This window comes from Budorcas taxicolor, chromosome 5 (assembly GCF_023091745.1).
Source record: "Budorcas taxicolor isolate Tak-1 chromosome 5, Takin1.1, whole genome shotgun sequence".
In the NCBI taxonomy this organism is placed as follows: Eukaryota; Metazoa; Chordata; class Mammalia; order Artiodactyla; family Bovidae; genus Budorcas; species Budorcas taxicolor.
In genome coordinates, this window is record NC_068914.1 from 10,585,263 (window position 1) to 10,610,889 (window position 25,627).

Genomic DNA, 25,627 nt, shown 5'->3' on the forward strand with positions numbered 1-25,627 from the left:
ACACAGATCAAGGGAACTGAATAGAGCCTAGAAATGAATCCAATCTATGCTGAAGGAGGCAAGAATATACAATGGGGGAAGAAAACCTCATTGACATGATGTTAGGAAAACCGAACAGCCACATGCAAAAGAATCAAACTGGACTACTCTCAAACTATGCACAAAAATGAATTCAAAATGGATTAAAGAATTAAATGTAAGACCTAAAACTATAAGACTTCTAGAAGAAAACAGGCAATAAGCTCTTTGACACCTGTATTGATAATATCCTTTTTTGATGTGTCTCAGGCAAATTAACAAAAATAAACAAATGGGACTATATTAAGCTAAAAAGTTTTTGCACAGTGAAGGAAAAGGCCACCTACCAACTGTGCAGTGCTTAGTCACTCAGTCATGTCCAACTCTTTGTGACCCCATGAACTGTAGCTCGCCAGGCTCCTCTGGCCATGGGGATTCTCCAGGCAAGAATCCTGGAGTGGGTTGCCATGACCTCCTCCAGGGGATCTTCCCAACCCAGGGATCGAACCCAGGTCTCCTGAATTGCAAGTGGATTCTTTACTGTCTGAGCCACCAGGAAAGCCCATATCAACTGGGAGTAGATATTTGCAAATGATATAAAATAAGATATATTTTATACTTGTGTGTGTGTATACAGTGCCTTTTTTAAAAAGTATTATTTATTTACTTTTGGCTGCACTGGGTCTGCACTGCTTTAGGCAGACTTTCTCTAGTTTGGCAAGTGGGGGCTATTCTTTGTTGCGGTACTCAGGTTTCTCATTGTGGTGGCTTCTCCTGTTGCAGATCACAGGCTACAGGTGCATGGGCTTCAGCAGCCGTAGCATCCGGCCACAGTAGTTGTGGCCCTCAGATTCTAAGGCATGCAGGCTGCAGTAGTTGTGGCTCTCAGGTTCTAGAGCACAGGCTCAGCAGCTGTGGTTCATGGGCTTCATTGCTCCACCACATGTGGAATCTCCCCAGACCAGGGATTGAACATGTGTCTCCTGCACTGGCAGGCAGATTCCTATCCACTGTGCCACCAAGAAGGTCCCTGATAAGATGCTAATACCCAAAATATATAAAGAACTCATACAACTCCACTCATACAAACAAACAATCTGATTTTAAAATGGGCATATCTAGACAGACATTTTTCCAAAGAAGACATACAGACAGTCAATAGACACATGAAAGATGTTTAACATTACTAATCATCAAAGAAATGCAAATCAGATTGTGGCGGAGGGGGATGCTGCACCATGTGGTAAAGAATCCACCTGCAATGCAGGAGCCGCAGGATATATGGGTTAGATCCCTGGGTCAGGAAGATCCCCTGGAGGAGGGCACAGCAACCCACTCCAGTATTCTTAGCAGGAGAATCCCATGGACAGAGGAGCCTGGTGGGCTACAGTCCATAGGATTGCAAAGAGTGAACACAACTCATGACTGAAGCGACTTAGTGTGCATGCATGTACAATGCCTAACTTCTGTGACCAAGGATCAAAACTATGCCCCCTACAATGCAAGTGTGCATTCTTAACCACTGGATCAGCAGGGAAGTCCAAGAGAAATGCAAATCAAACCATACTGAGATACCATCTCGCACATGTCAGAATGAGGGAAAGTCGCTTAGTCGTGTCCAACTCTTTGCGACCCCATGGACTGTATAGTCTGTGGAATTCTCCAGGCCAGAATACTGGAGTGGGTAACCTTTCCCTTCTCCAGGAGATCTTCCCAACCCAGGGATTGAACCCAAGACTCCCACATTGCAGGCAGATTCTTTACCAGGTGAGCCACAAGCGGAAGTCCAAGAATACTGGAGTGGGTAGCCTATCCCTTCTCCAGAGGCTCTTCTTGACCCAGGAATTGAACCGGGGTCTCTGGCATTGCAGGTGGATTCTTTACCAAGTGAGCTATCAAGGAAGCCCACGTGTCAGAAAGGTGAATCAAAAACAAGATACAAAAAGACTATAAACCCAACAGCATTTTAGGAGGTGTTAGAAACAAAAGCAGGATATTGTGCATGAGCCCTGCCTACAGCACCACCGAGAGGGTGGGCACACCACCCAAGCCACACTTCTAATTCAACTTGCGGTCTGCCCCTCCCCTGCCATTTAAAGGACCAGCTCCCCCTCCCTCAGGGAGCAAGCAAGGACACCTGTTACTTGCTTTCACTCCCTTCTGCTGCAGCACAAGCCCGAGTCCGAGTCAAGCTTTGCCTGCATTTCCCATCTTGCCTCTTATCACCTTCTGCTGATTAAAGTGTCCAAGAACCCACATCAGTGCACAGAATGTCCTTAGCTTATATTTTATTCCAGCTCCAGTCGTGAGCAAGATGAGATCATTGCCCCCAGAGAACACTGATAAGGTTCTCACAGAGCTGGGGGACATGCCAGATGACTCCCTACCCGCCAAGGCCACAGGACCCTGGAGTCCTAAGTGAACACTTTGTTGGGAAATGTCTGTGGCTTTGACAATGGACTGAATTGACGCTGAGAAATGTGAATCTGTGCAAAAAATGTCTCAAAACTAAGCAGGTAGGATACCTTGAAGCTGGTTTCCTCCACTTTTAAATGTGGATTCATCACACTTCAAAAAACACTGGGTGGGAAACTGCCCTTACCAACCTCTGGGATAACCACAGAACACTGCTCATACAGTACCAGCCGGGATGGACTGAGAAACAAGCACACAGTGCTTGGAACGGTACTTGACATAAAGTCGGAATCAATGAACGTCAGCATCAGTGAATGTCGCCATTTAGGACGACAATTACTGATGGTATACTGGTTAACATTAGGCCTGTACACAGCAGATTTCCCTACCTTCCTACATCTTCCCCTGCCTGGGAGGATTTGGGACTGTTTGCCAGAAAGGGGATAGAGTTTTAAACAAAAACAAAACACAAAAGACTTCTTAAATCTCACCTTGTTAGGTCCCCTGCACCTTCTATCCTCTACAGAGGCATCTATACCCACACTCCTCTAGTTCATTCTCTCTGCCTGTAACTTGTGTGGCCATGGGCTAGCAGCCCTGTTCCATCTGTGTGGAGGAGGGTTGGCCTGGCCCCTGCGGGGCTAAGACCTTTCTGGAACCAGTCTTGTCTGCCCAGAGACAAGAAGACAAGGAGGCTTTTGTGGACTCTGGCCCTCCCAGCCACTGAGCCCCTTCCAGCTTGGCAGTCCCTCTCCTCCGCTCCACCTCCAGAGAGATGGCCAGCTCCCTCTAACCGTTTGCTTGGCCCCTTGCCTTTGGGTGTGGGCCGGGGGAGCAAGCCCTGCCAGATGCCCCCTACCCCCTTTTAGCGCCACAACAGGCCAGCCTGGGAGGTCACACACATCCTGCAGCATTGTCAATGGGAGCATGGGTATCCTGGGAGCAAGTCTCCACATTTCTGTGTGACCTTAGGCCACCCCCTGACTTCTCCAAGCTTCATACTCCGAGTGAGGGTTCAACTGTGGATCTTGGTGGTAACTGCCAGGGCGGAAGCATGAGAGGAAAGGATGACTTCGCACATTGTAGCACTTTAACTACGCAGGCAGTTATGGGTCATCTTTCCCTAACTTAAGAACTTGCCACTCCGAGCCTCCAAAGACCCAATCTGCCCTCTTCTACCTCCACCTCCCTCCAGATTTCCTCAGTACCTAGTTACTCACCTGGGGCCTGATGATGCTTCAGAGCATGAATTTTAGAATCTGGTCCACCTGCCTTCCAACCTGGGATCTGCAGCTTTCTGATCTAATCGAATATATCTTCTCTGAAAATACATGGTTTTCACTAGGTCAATGATGCCATCCAACCAGCTCCTCCTCTGCCGCCCCCTTCTCCTCTTGTCTTCAGTCTTTCCCAGCATCAGGGTCTTTCCCAATGAGTTGGCTCTTCACATCAAGTGGCCAAAGTACTGGAGCTTCATCTTCAGCATCAGTCCTTCCATTGAATATTCAGGGTTGATTTCCTTTAGGATTGACTGGTTTGATCTCCTTGATGATATTAACATAATCAGATTAATAATCAGAATACATAAAGGAAAGAGGGAAAATAGAAAAGAAAGTATTTGAATAGGCAAATAAAACTCCACTTTACTCATAAAAAATAACATGTAAATAAAAATAACAAGGTAATTTTTTTTCATCATCAAACTGTCAAAATATTAAAAGATAAATATCCAGTGTGCAAAAATGTTCAGGTCTCCCCACTGCGGAAGCATTTTATGTAAATGGCGCCACCTGCAGCACAATTCCAATCTAGACTGCAGAGTAACTGGGTGTGCCTTGGAGCCCTGCTCTCAGTGGCTGGCCCCTACTTTGGGCTTAGTAAGAATCTTTGGCATATCCAGCAAGAGGCCAGCTTAGCCAGATTCCAGTCCAGTTCCCTCAGCGTGCTAAACTCTTCCAGTTCCTTGTCTATGCGGATCCTAATATAAATTCAGACAAAATGTGTATACATGGAACTGCATGGAACTGAATAATATATGGAAAGTGAAAGTCACTCAGTCCTGCACAACTTTTTTGCAATCCCATGGACTGTATAGGCCAGAATACTGGAGTGGGTGGATGTTCCCTTCTCCAGGAGATCGTCCCACCCCAGGGATCGAATCCAGGTCTCCCACATTACACGCGGATTCTTTACCAGCAGAGCCATCAGGGAAGCCTATATTTGGGGATTTTTACTTTCATGCTTTTATTTTCATGTTCATCTCATCAAATTTTAGAGATCATTCTATGTTAGCACACCTAAATCAGACGGGCTGGGACTTGGGACCCTTTGCTGCAGAGCTTGCTCCTGGACAAACTGTTCTCTCCAGCAACAAAATACAAAGAAACTATAGGGGACTAAAAGTAGCTGTGTGGTTGTACAAACTAGAAACAAGAAGATACAAAAAGACCAAAATCCCAACTGCCACTTCTGAGGGGTCAGAAACAAAAGCAGGGTACTATTCATCACACCAAGAGGGTGGGCAGACCCCCTAAACATACCCCTCCAGCCCAGGCATGATCCACCCCAACCCTGGAGCCATTTAGGGACCAGCTCACCCCCTCCCCCAGGGAGCAAGCAAGGGCACCCATACCTATTATTTGGCGTGCTTAGGTAAGAGATCCAATAAGGCCTTGCCTGATGTGGCATTTTATCAATTTCTTTTTTTAAATTTATTTGGTTGCCATCATGTGGGATCTTCAACTGTGGCAAAGGGACTCTCGACTTGTGGCGTTAGGGCTCAGCAGCTGTGGCATACAGACTTAGTTGCTCCTCAGCGTGTGGGATCTTAGTTCCCTGAACAGGGATCAAACTCAGGTTCCTTCATTGCAAGGTGGATTCTTAACCACCAGACCACCAGGGAAGTCCCCATCAATTTCTATATAAGAACCCGGATCAATAACAAATCCACTATATTCCTTTGGAAAGTATCTTTTAACAATACTGTTACTCCTTTAGAAGGACAAAATTTTTGCGGAAGGCAGACCCTCTGTTTCTGAGCCTCCCTCTCAGAGCGGCACTATCTGATGTCATCAGAGCTGATTACTCCGTGAAGTTAGGGATGCAGATCCTGTGCCACAGGCGTGGGTGGCACTTCTGGAAACTGCAACTTGCTGGTCTGTGAAATGGGCTCATAACGGATCACTGGGCCCCCGGTTCCATCATCCTCTGTTCTGTGCTCGGGCCCAGGAGAAGGCGCGGGGGGCTCAGAGCGCGGCCCCTTCCTGGGGAGACGCCCAGCCTGGCACATCGCCCCTCCGCTCGCGGGGTCTCTGGAGGGGGCGGGCTCGCTGGAGCCAGAAAGCCCGGAGCCGCCCAGGAATCTTGGCTGAAACTGCGAGCATTTCCTCCCAGGCGGGCCGGCGCGATCCCGGGGAGGGCGGGGAGCGCGGCCGCAGGCAGAAGCGGCTCTGCGCTCCGCCGGCCGGCAGCATGCGGCCCCTGCTCTGCGCACTGGCCGGGCTCGCCCTGCTCCGCGCCCCGGGCGCCTTCGCCGGTGAGTGGGGCCCGGGAGCGGGGCGAGGGCTAGGAGTCCGCGGACCGCGAGGAAGGAGCAGAAGAGAGGGAGGGAGGTGGGAACGGAGCCAGATGGAGAGAGAGAGAGATGGAGATAAAGGGAGGGAGAGAGAGCGATGGGGAGAGAGAAAGGAAAGACGAAACAGAAAAAGGCAGAGGAACATAGAAAAAGGAACGAATAAAGAGGGAAAGAGAGGCTGGGACAGAAAGATTTCGGAGGTAAACAGATGGGTGTGAACTATGAATGAGGACAGCAAAAAGAGTTTAGTGGGAAAGAAACAGAGGAACTAAAATGGCAAGAGAGGGAGATCCGAAAGAAACAAAAAAAGGAGAGAGGGTGGAGAAACCCAGTGCCCCGGGTGGGGAGGAGAGGGAGGAGGGGGCCAGGGTCAGGAGGTGAACGGTGAGGTCTGCAGGGTGGGGTGGGCCTGCGAAGCACCCAGGCCTCCTTTCCTGGGGAACTCATTGGGATGCTGAGCTCCAACAGGCAGATGACCCCGGTCCGGTCCAGCCCAGCTGGTAGGGGCCAGGCAGGCAGCCCCTGGAGGTCTCGGCTTCACCTGCCTGGTAGTCTGAGGAGGTCCTGCAGTAGAGGAGAGGAGGCCAGTTGTCAGCCTTTTAGAGAGCTTTCCCAGAGGGCCTGAGCAGCCTTGGGTGGGTGGGGAGGAGGCCGCAGGAAGGAGAGGCCCTCTGGGCGCTCCAGGCTGGGTTCCTTGCCGTGCTTTATCCCCTCTAGTTCCCCTGACAGCAGCCTTAGAGCTGTCCCCTCGCAGGTGAGGCTCGGACAGGAAGGCTGCAGGACTAACTGTACCGTACGCATAGATGTTCCTTCCACCACCCCAAGACTCTGCACTTTATGTAGCACTTTACAGTTGACATTTACCCAAGCTCTCTTGCCAACCTCAACCAGAGACGGCTGATGCTCACGGCTGTACAGGTGAGGGGAAGGCCCAGTCTGCCCAGGCATGCAGGTCTCCCGCCCCCTCAGCCACACCCTTGCCCTGTGTCAGGCTGCTCCCCCATCCACCTGGAGCTGGTGGAAGTGCCCCGTGTTAGGGTGGAAGCTCCCCTGGCAGGGAACCGGGAGCACCAGGGAAAGGGCTGAGGCCAGTCCTGCTCCTGGCCAGCCCCCGGCTGAGCGGCCTTGGGTGAGTCATGTCACCTCTCTGAAGCTATTTTCTCTTCTGTAAGTTGGGGAGAATGGTAGCCACCTAGAGAACTGGAGGAAAGGGAAGTGCCCAGCGCAGAACACCTGTCAACACACACTGGCTCCTTCCCTCGCACCCTCAGACAGCTCCACTGACCTCCCTGAGCCAGCTTCTCCACTGAGGTTGGCAAAGGAGGGCCAATAACCCCTTCCTCACAGGCTGAGTGAGGAGTGGCTGAGACCACCCAGCATAGAGTCCAGCCCACAGTGCCATCCCCCCACCCCCTACTTCCCTGGCCCACCGCCTGCCCCCTCTTTGCAGAGTCCCCACCTCCAGGAGCTGAGGGGACAAAGCCGAGTCTGTGCTCCCCCAGAGGGAGGAGCTGGCCACTGCCCACAGTGGCTGACCTTCTGTGGCCCCTTAGCTATGAGTGGTACATACGTTTTGTCTTAAAGCCATTTTAAACATTATTTTCTTCCTGGTCATGCTCATTGCTTCAGATTAAGAAAAAAAGAAAGAAGAAAGTATAAATGTATTTATGTAATTTCACATTGTGTTCAAACATTGTTTTACATAACCTTTCAGACTTCAGACAATTATACCATTTTTTTTTTAACTGTTGATTATCAAATCTTTTGGCTATACACACAGAATAGTGTAAGGAACCTCCATGGATTCCTAACATCTTAATTCATCTAATCCACCTTCTCTCCCCTCCCTCAGATTACAGGAAACTCCAGGCACTAAATATTTTCATCTATAAGTACTACCTTATATATTATTAAAGCATCAATAATCTTTTAGTAACTAAAATACCATTGTCACCCCTAAAAATGAACAATAACTCCTTAATATCATCAAATGTCTAGTCAGTATTCATGTCCCTAATTGTGTCATGTTTTATATTTGGTCTGTTTGATTCAAATGAGGTGGATACATTTGGGTTTTGGTTGATAATGTCCATTAAGTTTCTTTTAGTAAGTTTTAAGTTTCTTTAGAAGGTTTTCTTTTTTCTTAAAATTTATTTGGTAAAGAAACTACGTTGCTGGCCCTATAGCTTTTCACATTTAAATTTTAGCTGAGTGCATCTTCTGTATGTCATTTAAATGTTCTTCTTTTCCCTGTATTGTCTATAAACTGGTAATTAGATCTAGAAGCATCGTATAATTCCAAGTAGACTTTTTTTGCGAGAATACTTTAAGATGATTTATTGCTTTAATTTTCATTTCTTTGATTACTGCCAAGGTTGGATTTTTTTTTTTTTTCAAATGAATATTGGTCATTTCTAATTCTTGTGAATTGTCTTGGCCTTTTCAATTGTGGTATTAGGATTTTTCATATTGCTCTATAAAGTCTTTTATGTGTTGAGTGAAATAGACTGTTCTGTGTTATTTGCAGAGAATTTTTTTTTTAAGTTAAGACTTCAGCTGAGGTCCTTTTCTGTTTTGCTCTTTAGCCATTCTCATCCATGCCTCGGGGCCTACAGGAATCCACCGTCATTCCAGGTCCCTGTGGACTGTCTTCCATTGGGATTCTGCTTTTTTGCTTTGGGTGAAAGAAGATGCTCGAGCTATGTTGAGACATCTTCCCAGGTGGCACTAGTGGTAAAGAACCTCCCTGCCAATGCAGGAGACTGAAGTCTCCTGGATCAGGAAGATCCCCTGGAGGGGGGCATGGGAACCCACTCCAGTATTCTTGCCTGGAGAATCGCATGGACAGGGTAGACTGAGAGAAGACTGGCAGGCTACAGTCCATGGGGTCGCAAAAAGTCGGACACAACCAACGTGACTTAGCACATAGCGTGCATGGTAAGGATCACTGCATTTCTTCTTACAAAAATGGATGATGGGGAGTGAAACTCTCAGAGACAATTTGATCCAGTGTACACATTTGGGCTCTTGTTGGGCCCCAGGCCAGGTGCACAGGCGTCCTGTGTACAGGCCCCTTTTGCCCTATGCTTGTCTAGCCCCTCATTTTACAGAGGAGGCAGCTGAGATCCCAAGGTGGGAGGCCCTTAACTCATCACAGAACTCCCAAAGCACAGCATAGTGTCAGGCAGGTAGGATTCAAATCCTGCCCCCACTACCTACCAGCCGTGTAGTCTTGGGCATGTCTCAACCTCTTTGATCTTTGGTTTTCTAATCTATAAAAAAGTGATGTAGGAGTACTGAGCTTACAGATAGAATTAAATGAGATAATAATGCAGGTAAACACTGAACAAAAAGTTTGGCGTGTAATAAGTGATCATATGTTGATAGTGGATTCAAATATAGAGTAGGGCTGTACCCATTCTAAAGGTGGAGAAACCGAGGATCTAGCAAGTGGGACTGGCTTATAACAGAGCCCAGAAAATCCAGTCAGCCTTGAACCCCCCGGTGTGCTTGTTGGCGAAGCCCCTCCCAAGCACCCCTGGGACCCCTGCACAGTGTAGTCCCAGAGCAGATGCCTCCCCACCTTGAGGAGACCTGGCCAGAGTTACCTAGTGAAGAGCACTGGCTCCATGTGGAGAGGGAAGGCCACAGGGGCTTACACCGACCTGCTCAGTCTCCAGCCCACCTGGCGAATGCCTCACCTGGCATTTGCGCGTCATCTGGCAGTTCTCAGGTGCCTTCAAATGCGGGATCCCGTTGAGTCAGTGCAGCAGTCCTACCAGTAGACAGGGCAGGGAGGATCCTCTGCAGAAGCCGCTGAGTGAGAGGCAACGAGCACAGTCAGCCAGCAGTGGAGGTGGGACCCCAACCTTGTGTTCTGTTCAGAGCATGTGGAGAGAAGTTTATCCTGGATGGCTTCCTAGTCCTTGGTCTGGTGGGGGCTTAGGAATGTTCTAGTACTTTATAACCCAGTGGATTAAAAAACGTAGGATTCTGAGGTAGAAGGAATCTGGTTTCCTGTACGGCCTTGACGGGAGCAGAGCTTCCTGCCAGCTGGGAGCATCAGCCAGGCCACCTCTGAACTGATAAGTGAGAAAGAAATAAACACTTGTGTGACTGGGGGGCGGGGGAGGGCTCTTTGTTACAGCAGCTCAGCTTGTATCCTCACCTTAACCACCCGCTGACTGTACTGGTAAGCTCTCAGAGTCACCGGCAAGGCTCAAATCCACCTCTGGAAAATGACCAGAGAACAGGGGAGACAACATATCGCTCCCAAAATAAAAGTTTCCCGGCATCTGAGCTCCCTCTGAGGGGGCTTAAGCAGCCTTCTCCTGTTTCAGGCAGAGCAGGTCCACAGATTAGAGTTCTTCATATAATTGTTTGAAAATAGCATTCTTCTGCTTAAAAAAAAACACAAAACACTGGTTTGGAATGAAGCAGAAATTTTAATACAAATATTGAATGTGGTCAAATTTATTAGACTTATTATATTGAATGTGGTCACATAGAATTAAGCCGCAGTCTACAAGTGTGGCTGGTCAGAGCAGCACTTTTCAGGGTCAGAAATCATTTGAGTTGTGCACTTTCTTAGTGAGTGTTCAGGTCTAGAAGAAAAAAAGTTCTCCTATGTCTGTCAGTGGGAGGGGCCCCAGTGGCCACGCCCCTTTAACTGGAGTCTACCCCTAGCCTGCGCTGAGCCTCTGGTCCACCCCACCCCACCCCCCACCAGCAGCCGGCTCTCACGATGTTCCACCCAAGGCGCAGTCCAGGGTGCACATAGGCCCTGAGCAGGCACCAGGCCAAGGAAAACAACCTTGCATCCAAGAAGGTCCATTCCCCAACTGGCCAGGCAGGGGACGGGGGGAGCAGGGAAAGGCAGGGAAAACTGGGAACCGCAGCCTTGGCCGTCCGTGGTCAGGCGGGATAATCTGCCACCTCCCCCACTCTTCTTCCTCTGGTTTGAGCTTCCCTGGAGCCCCGTGAAGCCGGCGGGCATTATCATGAGCTCTTTACTGGCAAGACAGCGCAAAGCGCTAAGGGAGTCCTTGCCTAACTGTTGCTTTGCTGGAGTTTCTGGGCAGACAAGCAACTTGTCCTTAGACTCATCCCGGTTCTGTCCTGGTAGCTCACTTGAGGTCTGAGAGACAGGTGACCCTTGGGTGCGCTGCATCTGTTCGGGCGTGCCTCGCCCTCCCCACTGCCCCAAAAGCCTTGTTCTGAGAAGGCAGCAGAGGCTCAGGGAGCAGGAAGTTCCCACTGGCTGCGCCGGTGCGCAGCTGAGAACGGAGGCTTGCAGTGTGTTTTCTGCCTTCAGGCTTTGAGGTCAACGCCATGAGAACCCCCATGGGGAAGGGCGCAGGGCAGGGTGGCCGGGCTCTTCCCAGCCACCCCCAGCCCCCAACCCCCCACCCGCCCTCTCAGCAGGGCTCCCGGGGGAGGCCTGGATGAGCTCACAGACAGTTGTGCCGCAGCCCGGGGTGCAGTTGTGTCCAGATGCGACGGATTACTGCCGTGTGATGTGGAGAGCAGTCTCAGCCCAGCTTCTTCCCTGGAGGGGTCTAGGAGCCAAGTCAGGCCTCATCACAGACACGCAGAGAACAGGATGTTTTAGGCTGAGCAAGGGGAGCAGACTCATGTTGCTCGTGACTTAGAGGGCTGATAGAGCCCCGCTTGGCCGGCAGGGTCACCCTGCTTCCTCCTGGCCTGAGTGCTTGGGGGAGGGGAAGAAGAGTCGTTTAGGGTCTGGGAAAGGGCAGGTGGGGTTCAGGGGAAAGGCTTGGCCAAAGGCCCCTCTGGGCAGAGCCTGCAGAAGGTGTGTGTGGGCACAGACCTAGACCAGGACAGCCTGTGTGTGGCTGAGAACAGCTCTGCCTGCCCCCTCCAAGTCCTTTCTCTCTAGCTGAGCACCCCAGTTTTCTCAACTGAGACATGAGTCAACATCTGGAGTCCCTTCACAGTGGCCCCTTTAGACCTGCCTCTGCCTGTCCAAAGCCTTCTCTCAGTGAATGACCCAGAATGGAGCACAGCCCTCCAGGTGGGGTCTCTCAGGACACCCCCCAACACCCATCCAGAACATTTTGTATCAATGCACAAAGCCCACCACGACTCATGCTTTTTGCTGACAACCTCATTGGACAACTGCCTTATATTGTGGAAAGTTTCAAACCATGCCTACAAAAGTAGAATAGCAGAGTGAGCCCTCCAGCCCCTACCCCATGTCCCCGTCTCTCAGTTTCAACAATTACCAGTCTTGGTCAATCTTGACCAATGTCCAACACTCCCACCCGTGCCTCCTCCCACTCCCAGGCCTGGATATTTTGAAGTAAGCCAAGACATAATAGCATTGTATCTATAAATATTTCAGGAGAGATCTCTAAAAGGCTCCTTTTAAAAAAATAACCAAAGTGCCACTATAACATCCCCTCCCTCCCCAAAGTCAACAAGAAGACCAGTGTTTTTTGAAGAGGTTTTTCTAAGTTCAGTGGATGGATGTAATAAAAAGCAGAAAGTAAAAACTGAAATTGTTCTCCACAAAAAATGCTCAGAGTGAAAGGAAGTTTTGTCCTTGTGCTTGGCTCTCACCCCTGTGTGGAAGAGCTGGGGTCCAGATAGATAGAGTTAGGACCAGAGACTCTTAGGGCATGGGGACTCTGGCAGAGCTCCACAAAACCAGCTGGCTGACCAGCTAGTGGGGCCAGGAGGAGGCCAGGGTGCTTGGGGTTCAGTCATTTGCCAACTGTGTGATCTTGGACAAGTCACCCAGCCTTCAGAGTTACACATTCATCACCGGCAAAATGGCTTATCATCTCCATCCTTACCTCAAGGACTGCCCACCTTCTGCTGCTAAGTCGCTTCAGTCGTGTCCGACTCTGTGCGACCCCATAGATGGCAGCCCACCAGGCTCCCCCATCCCTGGGATTCTCCAAGCAAGAACACTGGAGTGGGCTGCCATTTCCTTCTCCAATGTATGAAAGTGAAAAGTGAAAGTGAAGTCGCTCAGCCGTGTCCGACTCTTGGCGACCCCATGGACTGCAGCCTACCAGGCTCCTCCGTCCATGCGATTTTCCAGGCAAGAGTACTGAAGTGGGGTGCCATTGCCTTCTAGGCAACTTTATATGTCCCCTCGGGCAACCCAACCAACACTGAAGTCTTAGAGTTACAAGAGTTTTGCATTTACAAAGATCAAGTCCAATAACTCTTACCCCCACTCTGCTTCAGATGCTCACAGCCTTAGTATTGTCACTGTGAAGTTGCTCCACCTCTCCAGGCTAAAAATTGCAGTATCTCTTTAAAATTGCAGTAAATTCTGTTACCCTATCATTGCATCGAGACCTCCAGTGCCTTCAGCCCCTCCATTTCTCCCAACTGTCAGTCCTCTTATTGGCCTTTTCTCCTTCTTTATTCAGGCTAGACTCCAGAACTCAGCCGCTTAAGCCCTGGCTGGTTGAATCCTCAGCTCCTTTCTCTTCTGCCTGTCACCACATTCATCCCTTGTTTCAGCTTGTCCCAGGTTTCAGCTTGTCCACCCATCTGTCTTTGCTGCTAACACCCAGCTGCTGAGCTGCTGGGGTGGGGCTTTCTTGACGCTGTCACTCCGTATCATCCTCCTAACTGCTTCCGTCATTCTCCTCACCCCCTCTCTTTACTCAAGCTTCTTACCCGGGGGTGCTGATACACTGGCTCTTGGGACACAAAGCGTTTGTCAGTTTCCATGGTGAAAGCACTCTTGCCATGGCTCCCATTTTAGTGGCTGTGTCTATCAGCCTGCTCAGAGAATTCCCGATAACTTCACAACGAACTCTCCTCTTTGCTAACCCTGCAGGAGTTTTCAGCAGATGAGTCCCCTCTTCACCGAGTGAACAGCAGTTATTAGGTGGGACTTGCTCAACTTCTTGACCCTTTTAAGTAGAACTTTTTACCCGTTTCTGCAGCGTGTCCTCTCTCTCCCTTCCACGCGTGACCCCCACCCCCACCCCCATCACCATTTCTGGACTCTGTGGCCTTGCATCCTTTCAGTTCTCCTGGGATCTTCCTGTCTTCAGGCTAAAAGCATTGTTTAGTTTCTTCAACGCTTAACAACCTGGAAGTAACAGTAAAGACTTTTTTAGACCCTGTGATCCGATCTCCACTTGCAGCCGAGCTTGTTGGGCATGCTTTCTGGGATCTCTGTCTCCTTCTCTTGGCCTTCCCTTCCCTTCTCCTCCCACCGCGACTAGACTCTGGTCTGCCGGCGCCTCTTTACTGAAAGCGCGGGGATGGCGTTCGGCGTCAGCTTCTCTGTTGCTCCGTGTGTCAGTCTTGACCTTGCTAGACCTCAGTGCCTCTTTAGGCCATGCTGTTTCGTCCTCTTAAAAGTGCTTGGCTTCTCCTTGTTTCTGGGGCAGTGTCCCCCTTCCTGACTGTCCGTGTTTTCCAAGGACCCAGCCAACTTGGATGCCCTGAAAACATCTCAGAGCCACCAACCCTGCAATGTGAGCTCAAAACCAGGCTCTAAGGCTTCTGGTGTGAAGGTTGCTGGTGCCAGGAAGATTCAAGGAGGACCCAGCGGTGGGGAGGAAAATGACGTTGAACAGGCTGAACCTCAGAGCTTCCACTTGCTGGCTGTGTGACGCCCGACCTATCACGCCACCCCTCTCAATTTCCTCATGTGTGAACTGTGGGTAGTCATCGGTTGTAGAGGCTGGCTGAGCTTACGCGTTTGTTGAGCACACCATGTGGCGCCTAATGCTATTTCTAAAACATCTCCGCACATACTCTTCCTCTTTTCCTACAGCGGTCTCCTTTCGCCAGTTCTTATGCCGATTAGATACTACTGTGATACTTCCTGCCTTTAAAGATGAATCTCTCCAATTCATTCTCTGAATTTTAAAAATTCATATACGACTACATGACTCCCTGTTAAAATAACCCCCGGAACATCATGATCGATAGATTAGGACCCCGGCTTTGTTTGCATCATCCAGCTCTGCAGTCTCATCCCCCAGCCACGCAGTACTTTCCAGCCACTCCAAACCCCCAAGGGTTTCTGCACTGAGCCACACCGCTGCTGCTGCTGCTAAGTCGCGTCAGTCACGTCCGACTCTGTGTGACCCCATAGACAGCAGCCCACCAGGCTTCCCCATCCCTGGGATTCTCCAGGCAAGAACACTGGAGTGGGTTGCCATTTCCTTCTCCAATGCATGAAAGTGAGAGGTGAAAGTGAAGTCGCTCAGTCGTGTCTGACTCTTCGCGACCCCGTGCTACTTCATGTCTGTCTTTGCACACTCATGTCTGTCTTTGCACACTCATTCTTTCTGGCTAAAACATTCCTTCCCTTCCCTTTCTTACCCAGTTCAGGCCGCACCTCCTTGAGGATGCCTACTTGGGTCTGGAGGTGACCCTGGCCCTGGAGATGAATGAGTAGGGCAGCCCTACATTCACATCCTGGCTCTCTCGGCTTCTCTTTGGACTGTTTTCTGGACTCACCTCCTTTGAGCCAGGTACTTTGTAAGAGACTCTAATGTTACAGGGAAACCGAGGGCCCCACAGTGACAAGACTTGTTTTCCCACAGCTGATGAACCCTTCATCCCCTCCCGAGGAGACTCAGCTCAGAGCGCAGGGTGTGACACACACGTGGCTGTCCACAGTCGGCTGGACATCATAGAGGAGGTAATGAGGGTGGCCTGGGAGGACATGCAGCTTCAGGACCATCTGCCAGGCTGGTGGTGGCTTGGGAGGGCTCAAGCCAATCTGGTTTTTTAAAATTGGGGTGATCTAGGCCAGTCCTGCTCCCTGGCCACCATGTTAGACATCTCCATGCCTTCCCTGTACTGTTAGGCTGACCAGCCCCCAGCAGACCAGATCTCTGCATATTCACCAGATGAGAAGGTGGAAATTCACTTGCTGTGTTTTGTTATACAGCTACTGCTTGTAACCCGAGGTCCATAGTTTTGTGTGGGGGGAAAAAACTGCACTTTATGTCACAAACCCTTAGCTGAAGTTTAGCACTGTCATTCACTATAGACAAAAAACAATTGTACCTTGACACTGTCATCAGTAGAAATCAGATAATTTCATCCCATTATAGTCACTGTGAATATCTCAACTTATATCTCAATTTATTCTAATCAATGTGTCAAAAATTCAGTAGTTGTTAGGTCTGCTGTTACTTAAGGTAATACGTTTTATATCAAAATTTAAATACTTTAATATTTTAATGCATTTTATATCCTTGGAAATCCTATATATTTTATTTTCTCAATGAAAGCATTCTTCTGATGGGAGTCTATCGGTTTTACCAGACTACTAAAGGGGTTCATTTACAAAAAAAGTTAACCCTGAATAAAGAAAATTTCAAAATGCCAAAACGGTCATTTGGCAGGGTCGCCACCAGGGGGCGGGGCAACAAAAGAAATGTGAGCTCCCAGTGGTGTCATCTTGAAATGGGAAAAGGGATCCCAAAGTCCATCCAGGCCCCAAACCAGTGATTAAGCGAAACCCCTGAGCGCCAGAGCCAGGAGTGGCCTTGAGTGAGCCCCTCGAATCCTGTCATCTGGGAGCTGAGAGGCAGACGGGGGCAGTGCCTGAACCAGGAGGACCCAGGTCCCCCGGCACCTAGTTCCCTTCCCGCTGCCCCCTACTTGACTGCCACGGGCTCCGGAGGATGTGGCTGATGAAGCAAGACTGACCTCACTCTTGTCTTCCACTACCCTGCTGTCCTCCGTCTTCTCTCCTCGCTCTAGACGGTGGAGAAGACGGTGGAGCACCTGGAGGCGGAAGTCAAAGGCCTGCTGGGTCAGCTGGAGGAGCTGGCCTGGAACTTGCCCCCAGGGCCCTTCAGCCCGATCCCCGACCTCCTGGGAGATGGAGATGGTGAGCAGCTCGGGTAGCGGAGATGACAGCCTCTGGGACTGGGCAGCAGTGGGGACGACTGCTCCACTCCATGGACAAGCCAGGGAGTCTCCCGCTTCTCCTTGGGACAGAATTGGGAGGACCCCCCTCCCCCGACTCCCCCAGAGAGCTGTCTGCCCAAACCCCCGGGGTTGCTGTAGCCCAGCATCAGGAAAGGGCACCCGGCAGAGTTCCAGTCTCCGCAACACCCTGACACAGAGCAGCTGCCTCCTCCGTGAGCTCTGTGTTCCTGGCACAGGAGTCCCTGGGGGACTGGCAGGGGAGGGCAGGCAGCAGTCAGTGCCCGTTCACTCACCCCCAGGTTGCCCCCTCTCTTTCAGATCGCTTTTGAGCACCAGAGCTGGAGCCGCCCAGCAGCTGGCAGTGACACGACAGCCCTCCTCTGAGAACAGAACAGGCATTCTGGCCTGGCTTCCTCAGCTTTGTGCAAAATAAAACCTACTCCTTTGGTCCTCTCTGTGTCTGCTGACAGTGACCTCTGCAGCCACAGCCCCTTCTCCATCTGCCCCCATGCCCTGAGGCTCACACCCCTGCAGACTCAGACGTAGGAGCACAATTCCACCTGCACGCTTCCGCCCTTCTTATTTACAGGGATGGACAGGGCAGGGGTGGTTCAAGAGGTGAGGCACCTGAGGCCCAGAACTTTAAGGCAGCACAGTGGAGGGGCCCTTTGAGTAGCCTTGTGACTCAGTATGTGGCCATGGGTAAACAATAAAAATGCTGAATTGCGGGCCCTGCCCAGAATCTACATTTTAATGAGATTGTCCACGCGATGTGTGTGCACATTAGATTTTTTTTACCTTTTTGACTGAGGTAAAATTCACATAAAATTCGAAGTTTTAACCATTTTAAATGGTACAGATTCAGTGGGTTCAGAGTGGTGTGCAATCACTCCCTGTACTGTTAAGCAGTCACTTTCCATTCCCCCCTCCCATCCTCCCTTGGAAACCACTAACGTTTTGTGTCTGACGTTTTTCCACTTACCATGTTTTCAAGGTTCATCCATGTTGTATCAATACTTCTTTTATTTATAGCTGAATAATATCCCATTATGTGGCTGTATCACATTTTATTCATCCGTTCATCAAATCTGTGGACATGTGGGTTGTCTGCACTTTGGGGTTATTCCGAATAACACTATGAACATTCATTCATGCATAAGTTTGGGTGGGTGTGTGTTCTCACTTCTCTCGGATGGAATTGTTGAGTCAAATAGTAACTAAGTTTTTGAAGATTCACCATTTTTGCACAGCCAATGTACCACTTTACGCTCCTACTAGCAATATTTATGTACGACGTTCAGTTTCTCCTTATCCTCCCCAACACCTCCCTGGTGCCAGCCATCACACTGGACGTGAAGGGGCATCTCGTGGGTTTAAGTTGCATTCACCTGATGATTAGTGACGCTGAACATCTTTTCATGCTTGTCAGTCACTTTTGTTATCTGTTTTGGAGAAAGTCTATTCAAATCCTTTGCCCGTTTAAAAAACTAGGTTGTCTTTTTGCTATTGAGTTGTAAGAGTTCTTTATGTATTGTGGATACTAAACTTTTATCAGAGATATGATTTGCAAGTGTTTTCTCCCATTCTGTGGGTTGTCTTATTTTGATAGTGTCCTTTGATATCCAGATTTGTTTTGACGAAATTCAATTTATCTATTTTTTGCTTGCTCTTTTGGTATCAATCTAAGAATCCACTGACATACCCAAAGTTATGAATTATTTATTCCTGTCTTGTAAGATTTTTATAGCTTTAGTTCTTACATTGTTTTGTTTAAAGCTATTTTAGGTCAATGTTTGTATGTGGTGTGAGGTGAAGATTCAACTTCATTAGTTGGTTCGTGGATAGTTGTTGAAGAGAATATTCTTTCCCCATTGAATTGTCCTGGCACCCTTGTCAAGAACTATTTTAGCATCAGGTTTACATCTCAATTCTACCCCATGTTTCTATATACCTTCTTTATGCCAGTATCACACTGAATTACTACAGCTTTGTGGCAAGTTCTGAAATTAAGAACTATGAGTTCTCTTTGTTCCTTTTCAAGACTCTTGGCTTTTTGAGGAATTCCATGCAATTCCTTATGGATTTAAGGATCAGCCAGTCCACATGGACAAAAGGCAGTTGAAGTTTTGATACATATTGAACTTATAGATCAATTTTTAGAGTATTGCTATCTCCACAGTACTGTCCTCTAATCCATGAGCACAGGATTTTGTGTGTGTCTTACACCACCTTGGTTAAATTTATTCCCAAGTATCTTACTCCTTTCGTCTGTTCTATCCAATAGGGTAAGTGAGGTGCTGAAGTCTCCACCCACTGTTGCTTAACTGCCTCTCCCTTCCATTGTCACGTTTCTGACTTTCCGGGGCTCTACCGTTAGATGCCTATGTATTTATAGTTGTTATGTCTTGATGGATTAAACATTTTATTAGGGTATGCTCTTAACTGGAGCATTTACTCCCTTTAAAGTACTTACAGGCCTCCCAGGCAGTACAGTGGTAAAGAACCTGCCTGCCAGTGCAGGAGGTATGAGAGACGCGGGTTGAATCCCAGGGTCAGGAAGATCCTCTGGAGTAGGCAATGGCAACCCACTCCAGTACTCTTGCCTGGAAAACCCCACGGACAGAGGAGCCTGGCGGGCTACAGTCCACAGGACGGCAAGAGTTGGACACGACTGAAGTGACTTAGCCACGTTAATACCTTAACAGTGTTTGATTTCTTCATGTGGATTTTAATTACAGTATCCTTTCATTTCAGTTTGAAGGACTTTCTTTGGCATTTCTCATACAGAAAGTCTACTAGCAAAAAACTGTCTCAATTTTTGTTCACCCAGGAATGTTAATTTTTCCCTCATTTTTGAAGACTATTTTGCTGGATATAGGATTCCTGCTGACACTTTTTCCCAGTGCACTGAATATGTCATCCCATAACCCTCTAGCCTCCATGGTTTCTGACAAGAAATCAGATGTTAACATTTTTGAAGACCCCTTTTATGTGACAAGGCAGTTCTCTATTGCTGACTTCACAATTCCTTGTCCGTCAACACTTCGGTTATAGTGTCTCAAAGCAGATCTTCATAAAAATACCCCTTATGATCTGAGTTCCTGGGATGTGTGGATAATGTCTTTCATCAAATTTGTAAGATTCCAGCCACTGTTTCTTCAAATATTTCCGCTTTCTCTCTCCTCTGACTCCCGTGTGTGTGTGTTGGTACACTTGATGAGGCCCCACAGGTCTTAGGCTCCATTCACTTCTCTCCTCAGATTGCGAGATCTCAATTGACCTATCTTGAAGTTTGCCAACTCTTTCTTCTGCTTTCTCAAGTATCTTCTTGAACCTAAGTGATCTTGTCTTTGGGTCATACTTTGTTGCCTTGCACGCCTTGTAATTTTTGTTGAAAACTGGGCAGTTTTTGAACATTATGTGAAAACTCTGGAAATCAGATTCCTCCCCTTCCTGAGTCTGTTGTTGCTGCTTGCTGAATTTCTTGTAGTTTCTCTAGTGACTTTCTGAACTGATTTTTTTAAAAGTCTGTGTTCTCTGTCAAGTGTGGCCACTGAAGTATCTGTTCAGCTAACTTAATGGCCTCTAGTGATTCAACGTTTCCTTTAACTCCTCGAACAACAAAACCCCAATCTCCCAGTCTTTACAAATGTGTTCTGTGTGTACTGGAGGCAATCTTTTGATATTCAGCCAGCCAGTCTGTGACTCTGCAGTAGCATTCACTTCCTGCAAATGCAGAGCCTGAAGGTCGGCCAGAGGCAAGTCTTCTGAGCATATACCCAGCCCTGAACATGCGTTTGGTCTTCCAGATTCCCAAGAGTTAGTGGGAGCACTCCAAAACCATTACTCTGCAAAGCATCACACTGTCAGCCTTTGCTCCCCAAACTTTTCAATTTGTCACCTGTTTGCCCCAACTGTAACCCCTCTCTCCAGACATTAGTGCTAATGAAACTGCCTTCAAATGTCCCTGAGGGTTGCCACCTCCACCTTGCAAGAGTTCCAAATTAGGTAAAATAAAAGAAAGTCACTTGAGTCAGTCTTCCTGGAAGCAACCGGACAGATCAGAACCACCAACCATTCTTGAGAACAAGGTCCATTCTGCTCCATCCATTGCTAAGAACCTGTAAAGGACTGTGGATACTGTTCTTGAGGCTGCCAGGCTGGGGTGAGGAGGAGAAGGCTGGACAGTGAGATGGATAGTGAGATGCCACAAGACCCTCTTATCAAGACTCAGTTTTTGTGTTTTTAAACCTTTTTTTTTGGTTGCTACAAACTTTCAGTTCATTTCCAGATTTCTCATAAAGTTGATTCTGATAGTTTTGCCATCTTGTCACTTTTTTGGAGGTACAGTCTGTTCAAGATCCCTACTCTACCATTTTTGCTGACTACAATGAAGTTTAAGAAGCTCTGATCTAGTCTCCCCTTCATTTTAGGCCCAAAGAGAAGTAACTTACCCAGGGTTACACAGCAAATCGGTAGCTGAGCTGAGGCCAGAATGGGGATGCCTGACTTCTGGACCAGTGTTCTTTCTGCTTCAGGGCTGCATTGGGTTCAGAGTGGACACCAGTATTAGGCCAAAGTGAGTTTTCCAAGGAGTGGGAGGGGATAAAAGCCCCTTGTAGAGTTGGGGACTTGACTGATTGGATCCTCTGCTGAGAATGAACCCCATATAGGGCCAGGTGGAGGAATGAGTAATGATGTCCTTGTTTTTAGAAGAACACAGAGAAGAACACTTAGAAGAACATTTTAAGCTACTATCTGCCTGGGGAAATCATTTACTTGATTTCTAGGCTAGGATTATAACTCCCTGCCAAAGCACAAGGATGGCCAAGTGTGCTGGGTCTTGGTCAAGTGGCTCGAGGCACAGGAACTGAGGCAGAGCTGAACTGACAAGCAGGGCCTGCCTGCCTTCCATTCCAGAGCCCACAGCAGCATTCTCTGGCAGGGTAGACCAGGCTCTGTCCAGTTCATGCCCCTTAGGCCATTTCCTCTTCTGTGTCCAGAAGGCAGGGAGAAGACAAACTGGTGTCCCCAAGCAGATGTCACTCGCTGGGGTCCTTGCTAGGGATCAGCAGGCTTGGGCTCCCACCCTAGCCGCTGGCTTCTCTCCTTTCTAAACCTTCAACATAAAAAACCAGGAAGGGAGTGGAGACCACTGACCAGAAGACAAGCTCTGGGTTTCTGGATGAGACACAATAATTTCTAGAAAGTCTGCCCCTTCTGGACTTGACTTGTGATACCACCAACAAAGGGGCAAAGGGCCCACCGTGAGACCACAGCCTGGAGCTCCCTTTCAGACTGAAGCATCCCTGCGGGGAGGAGCCGATATCATGCCTCTCTGACTTTCTGCTGTAAGGCTATCTCCAGGAGTCATGCATAATCCCTTCAGCCTGTGCCCTTCCTTCCAGACCTGGGGGAAGGGCCACACTCCTCTTACTTGCCCTAGTGCACTTCACTGTACCCACATCTTACCAAAAACTCTGTGTGCCTTTTCAGCATCCAGGCCCTGAGCAAAGATTTCAGGAACCTCCATTTCTCATGTCCTTAAGGCCCAGTCCGTGAAAATTACTTATATTCAGGGTTTCCGAAGCACAAGTTTCTATTTAAAGCCATATAACTTTTCACGAGCTAGTAAGGATGGAACCCCTAAGCTACAGGGCAGAATCATGAAGCATGAGAAAGCAAACTGGCACCAAGAAAACACTTCCAGAATGTTCCAGAGCTGGCTGACTTTAATTTGGAAACAGCATTTGGCCATCGACATTCAGGTTTAAGGCACATTCTCAATTACAAGAAGCCCTGTCACTGGCAGGGAACTGGCTTTGTTCTTGTGGTTTGTGTGGAAGAAAGAACAGATGACTTTCTGGCCTTTTCTTTTCTAAAAAGGAGTGAGTTTGGCAATAACAAAGCTCATGACACATTTTCACCAGATGCAGAAAGTGTACCCTTAAAGGTTTTCCCTTTTACTCCTCAGTGAAGACATGGCACTCCAACCCCCTACCTCTTTCACACCCAAACTCTGTATGCAGCAAAGACGTGTATGCAACTGTCTGCAACTATATATTAAAAAAAAAAAAAAAAAACTCTGAACATACAAAATTACATGACTAGAAGGAAGCCAAGAGTTTCAGCCATAAGCAAAGGGGAATGATTGCATGAGTCAGGAAACAAAATATCTACTTTAGCTGCAAGAGGCTGTGAGGGGTGGGGATGGGAGGAGGCGTCCTGAGAGTTCAAGACTGACTAGGTTCTCGGGCACAAGCACAATGCACCGATCAAGGGCGGGGGAGGAGATGGGGCCGAGGCTCTACAGTTGGTCTGAACTGTGACACCTGGGGGCTACTCTGTAGATTTGTTAGAAACAGACAAACATTCTTTCGGCCTTTTCCTGGCATTGCTGTTGCCAGCGGGTGGACAGAAGTGGCCTGCCAGCCACTGCTCAGTCGTTGCCACCACAGATCTTCAGCAGAATCTTCCGGTAATCCCCTGAAGTGTCTCCCTGGTCACAGAAAGGAGTAAGACATCAAGTTAAGAAAGGCTCGACCAGTTCTGGCTTCCTGGCTCTTGATTTTCTTCTGCCCAAAGTGCCCTTACAGAGAGGTGGCCCTATCTTATGAAATTTCCCATTTTGCTGAGCAGGTGAGCAGCTCACATGCTGGCCTCACAGGTGCATGGACCATGGACAGTGTAGCTCAGCCTCCCTAGTCTCCTCCAGTGAAAAAAACTGAAAGCTGTACTCACCCCAATGATCAAAGTCAGAACTTGAAAAACAAACACAAAAATGTTTAAACAGCCTCAAACACCCCTACCCAGGTCTGACTGATGGCAGTCTTTGCCCAGTGCGTTTCTGTTGTGCTAAACAGGGATTATACCATAAGGCACTACTGTGTCCTGTGCCGGAAATGCCATCTGCTGTGATACGACCATCCGGTGGAGGAGACAGCTACCATTTCGGCTCCCAGTTCACACTGAGCTCTCCTCCAACTGTCCACTGCACTTAGAAGTAAGGCCACAATGAGCTAATTTCTAATCATTTTCTTCCTTGAGGACAAGGCCTATGGCTTATTCCAGATGCCCACAGCCTTCTGGCACACACAAGATTGCTATCAGCAGCATTGTTTCTATAGCCAAGAAAAGAGAGAGAAGCTTCTCTCAAGAAGATGCCCAACATCAAACATCAGTGAGTCTGAAATCAGGACCTGGGTGTGGCAACTTCAATTTTAAGATTCACGTGAGTTCAGAATTTAACTATCAGAAGCCTCCCTCCTTCCCACTCCTCCTGCAACAGAAATCAATTTTGTCAGACTGTCTCTGGCACACAGTGATAAAGAGGCACTAGCATCTACTAGACACATACACGTCACACAATATGCTTTACATGGACCACTTCCTTCAAGGTCCAACACTTCTGGGGGTGGGATCATCTTAAGGATGATGGAACTAGGGGTCAGGGAGGTTTAAGCAAGCTGTGTGAGATCACATAGTGAGCAAATATTAACAGGAAAGCCAGAATTGGACCCCAAGTGGTGTGACCCCCGGGCCCTCGCTCTGAACCGCCTCCCTGTGCTGCCTCCCCTATAAACCTGCAAGAGGTGGCTCGTCAGGGAGCCAGAGCATGCACCCTCCGGGGGCCTGGGCCCTGAGCTCTCCCTGACGGATGCCAGGTCCACGGGGCGGCTGGACTCTGAAGGCCAGGCCCCAGGCGTTCATGTTGGGGGGGTGGTGCTGCGAGTCTCTCATGCTGACTGTGGGCCCTCCTCTGCCAGCCACCTGCTCAACAGCAGCTGTGCTGGATGCTGGGATGCAGGGTGGGGCGAGAGCAAGGTCAAGACCCTCCCTGCCATCAGGAGCTGACAAGCTGCTGCTGTGCATGCAGAGGAACAAGTGAAAACTGAAGAGGGCGAGTAGAGGGCCACAGGCGAGATGCCCATGCTTGGCTGAGGCCAGGCCCATGGCGCTGTGAGGAGGAGGAGCAAAGGGGATGGGGGAGCGGCCAGGGAGACAGCCCAGACGGCCCCCAGAGGCCCGTACCGTGATATCGTGGTACAGCGACTTGCCATACAGCCGCTTATACTCCGCTCTGATGTCCAGGAGGTCGATCTCACTGCGAGACACCATGATGCGGATCAGGGTCCGGTCTTTGGTTCCGGCTCCCTAAAGAGAGTGGCCCAAGGGCATGAGCTGTGGACCTCCTCACCATCCAGTCCCCACCCTTCCTGGGCCCTGGGCCCCTCCCCGCCCCCTCTGGAGGAAGGCTGGCTCTCCTCAAGCTTCCTCCCCTGAGTAAGGTCCCAATCACAGGATGGGCTGAGACACCCCCCTCACCCAGACCCTGCACCTGGGGATTACCTACCCTCATGGCCTTGTTGAGCCTTTCAGCAAAGAAGGCTGGGGTATTCTTAAGACATTTCACTGGAAGAGAGAAACAAAGCATAAGCTGATCTGCAGAAAACTCAAGTCTAGCGGGGCATGGAGCACACAGCCTCCTCTCAGAAGGCCGGCTGTCCATCAAACAACCTCTGCATCCATCTTCCTCCCCCCTCATCTCCCTCAGGCTCAATTATCCCATGATCCTGGCTCCAGCCCTCTGGAATAGAAACACGCAGAGCCTGGACACCAACGCAACCCCTTTCCTGATAACCAGTGTGATGGAGGAAGCTGTGTAGGGAAGGAATGTGGATGGTGGTTAGGAGCCATACGGCTGCTCAGGCAGGAGGGGCCCCACTG

The 25,627-nt window shown here is 49.1% G+C and overlaps 2 protein-coding genes across 2 annotated transcripts in view; one reads left to right on the forward strand and one right to left on the reverse strand.

Annotated features, from left to right (window-relative positions):
* Window positions 1-5,839: 5,839 nt before the first annotated feature.
* PLAC9 (placenta associated 9) lies at window positions 5,840-17,350 on the forward strand. Its single transcript, XM_052640932.1, has 4 exons — window positions 5,840-5,968; window positions 15,559-15,656; window positions 16,730-16,859; window positions 17,219-17,350. The coding sequence occupies exons 1-4, from the start codon at window positions 5,905-5,907 to the stop codon at window positions 17,227-17,229; spliced, it is 303 nt and encodes a 100-aa protein (XP_052496892.1). The 5' UTR covers window positions 5,840-5,904; the 3' UTR covers window positions 17,230-17,350.
* A 5,264-nt stretch (window positions 17,351-22,614) lies between these two features.
* The window catches only part of ANXA11 (annexin A11), a 42,312-nt gene continuing 39,299 nt past the window's right edge, over window positions 22,615-25,627 (reverse strand). The window contains exons 13-15 of the mRNA XM_052641156.1: window positions 25,254-25,312; window positions 24,932-25,054; window positions 22,615-23,399 (exon numbers count right to left, since the gene is read on the reverse strand). Coding sequence (XP_052497116.1) covers window positions 23,340-23,399; window positions 24,932-25,054; window positions 25,254-25,312 — 242 coding nt within the window. The 3' untranslated portion in view covers window positions 22,615-23,339. The remainder of the gene's footprint in view (window positions 23,400-24,931; window positions 25,055-25,253; window positions 25,313-25,627) is intronic.

Coding starts and splice junctions, on each gene's coding strand:
- PLAC9 (XM_052640932.1), top strand. CDS start 5,905: ATGCGGCCCCTGCTCTGCGCACTGGCCGGGCTCGCCCTGCTCCGCGCC. Junction 5,969..15,558: donor CGCCCCGGGCGCCTTCGCCG/GTGAGTGGGGCC, acceptor GTTTTCCCACAG/CTGATGAACCCTTCATCCCC. Junction 15,657..16,729: donor GGCTGGACATCATAGAGGAG/GTAATGAGGGTG, acceptor TCCTCGCTCTAG/ACGGTGGAGAAGACGGTGGA.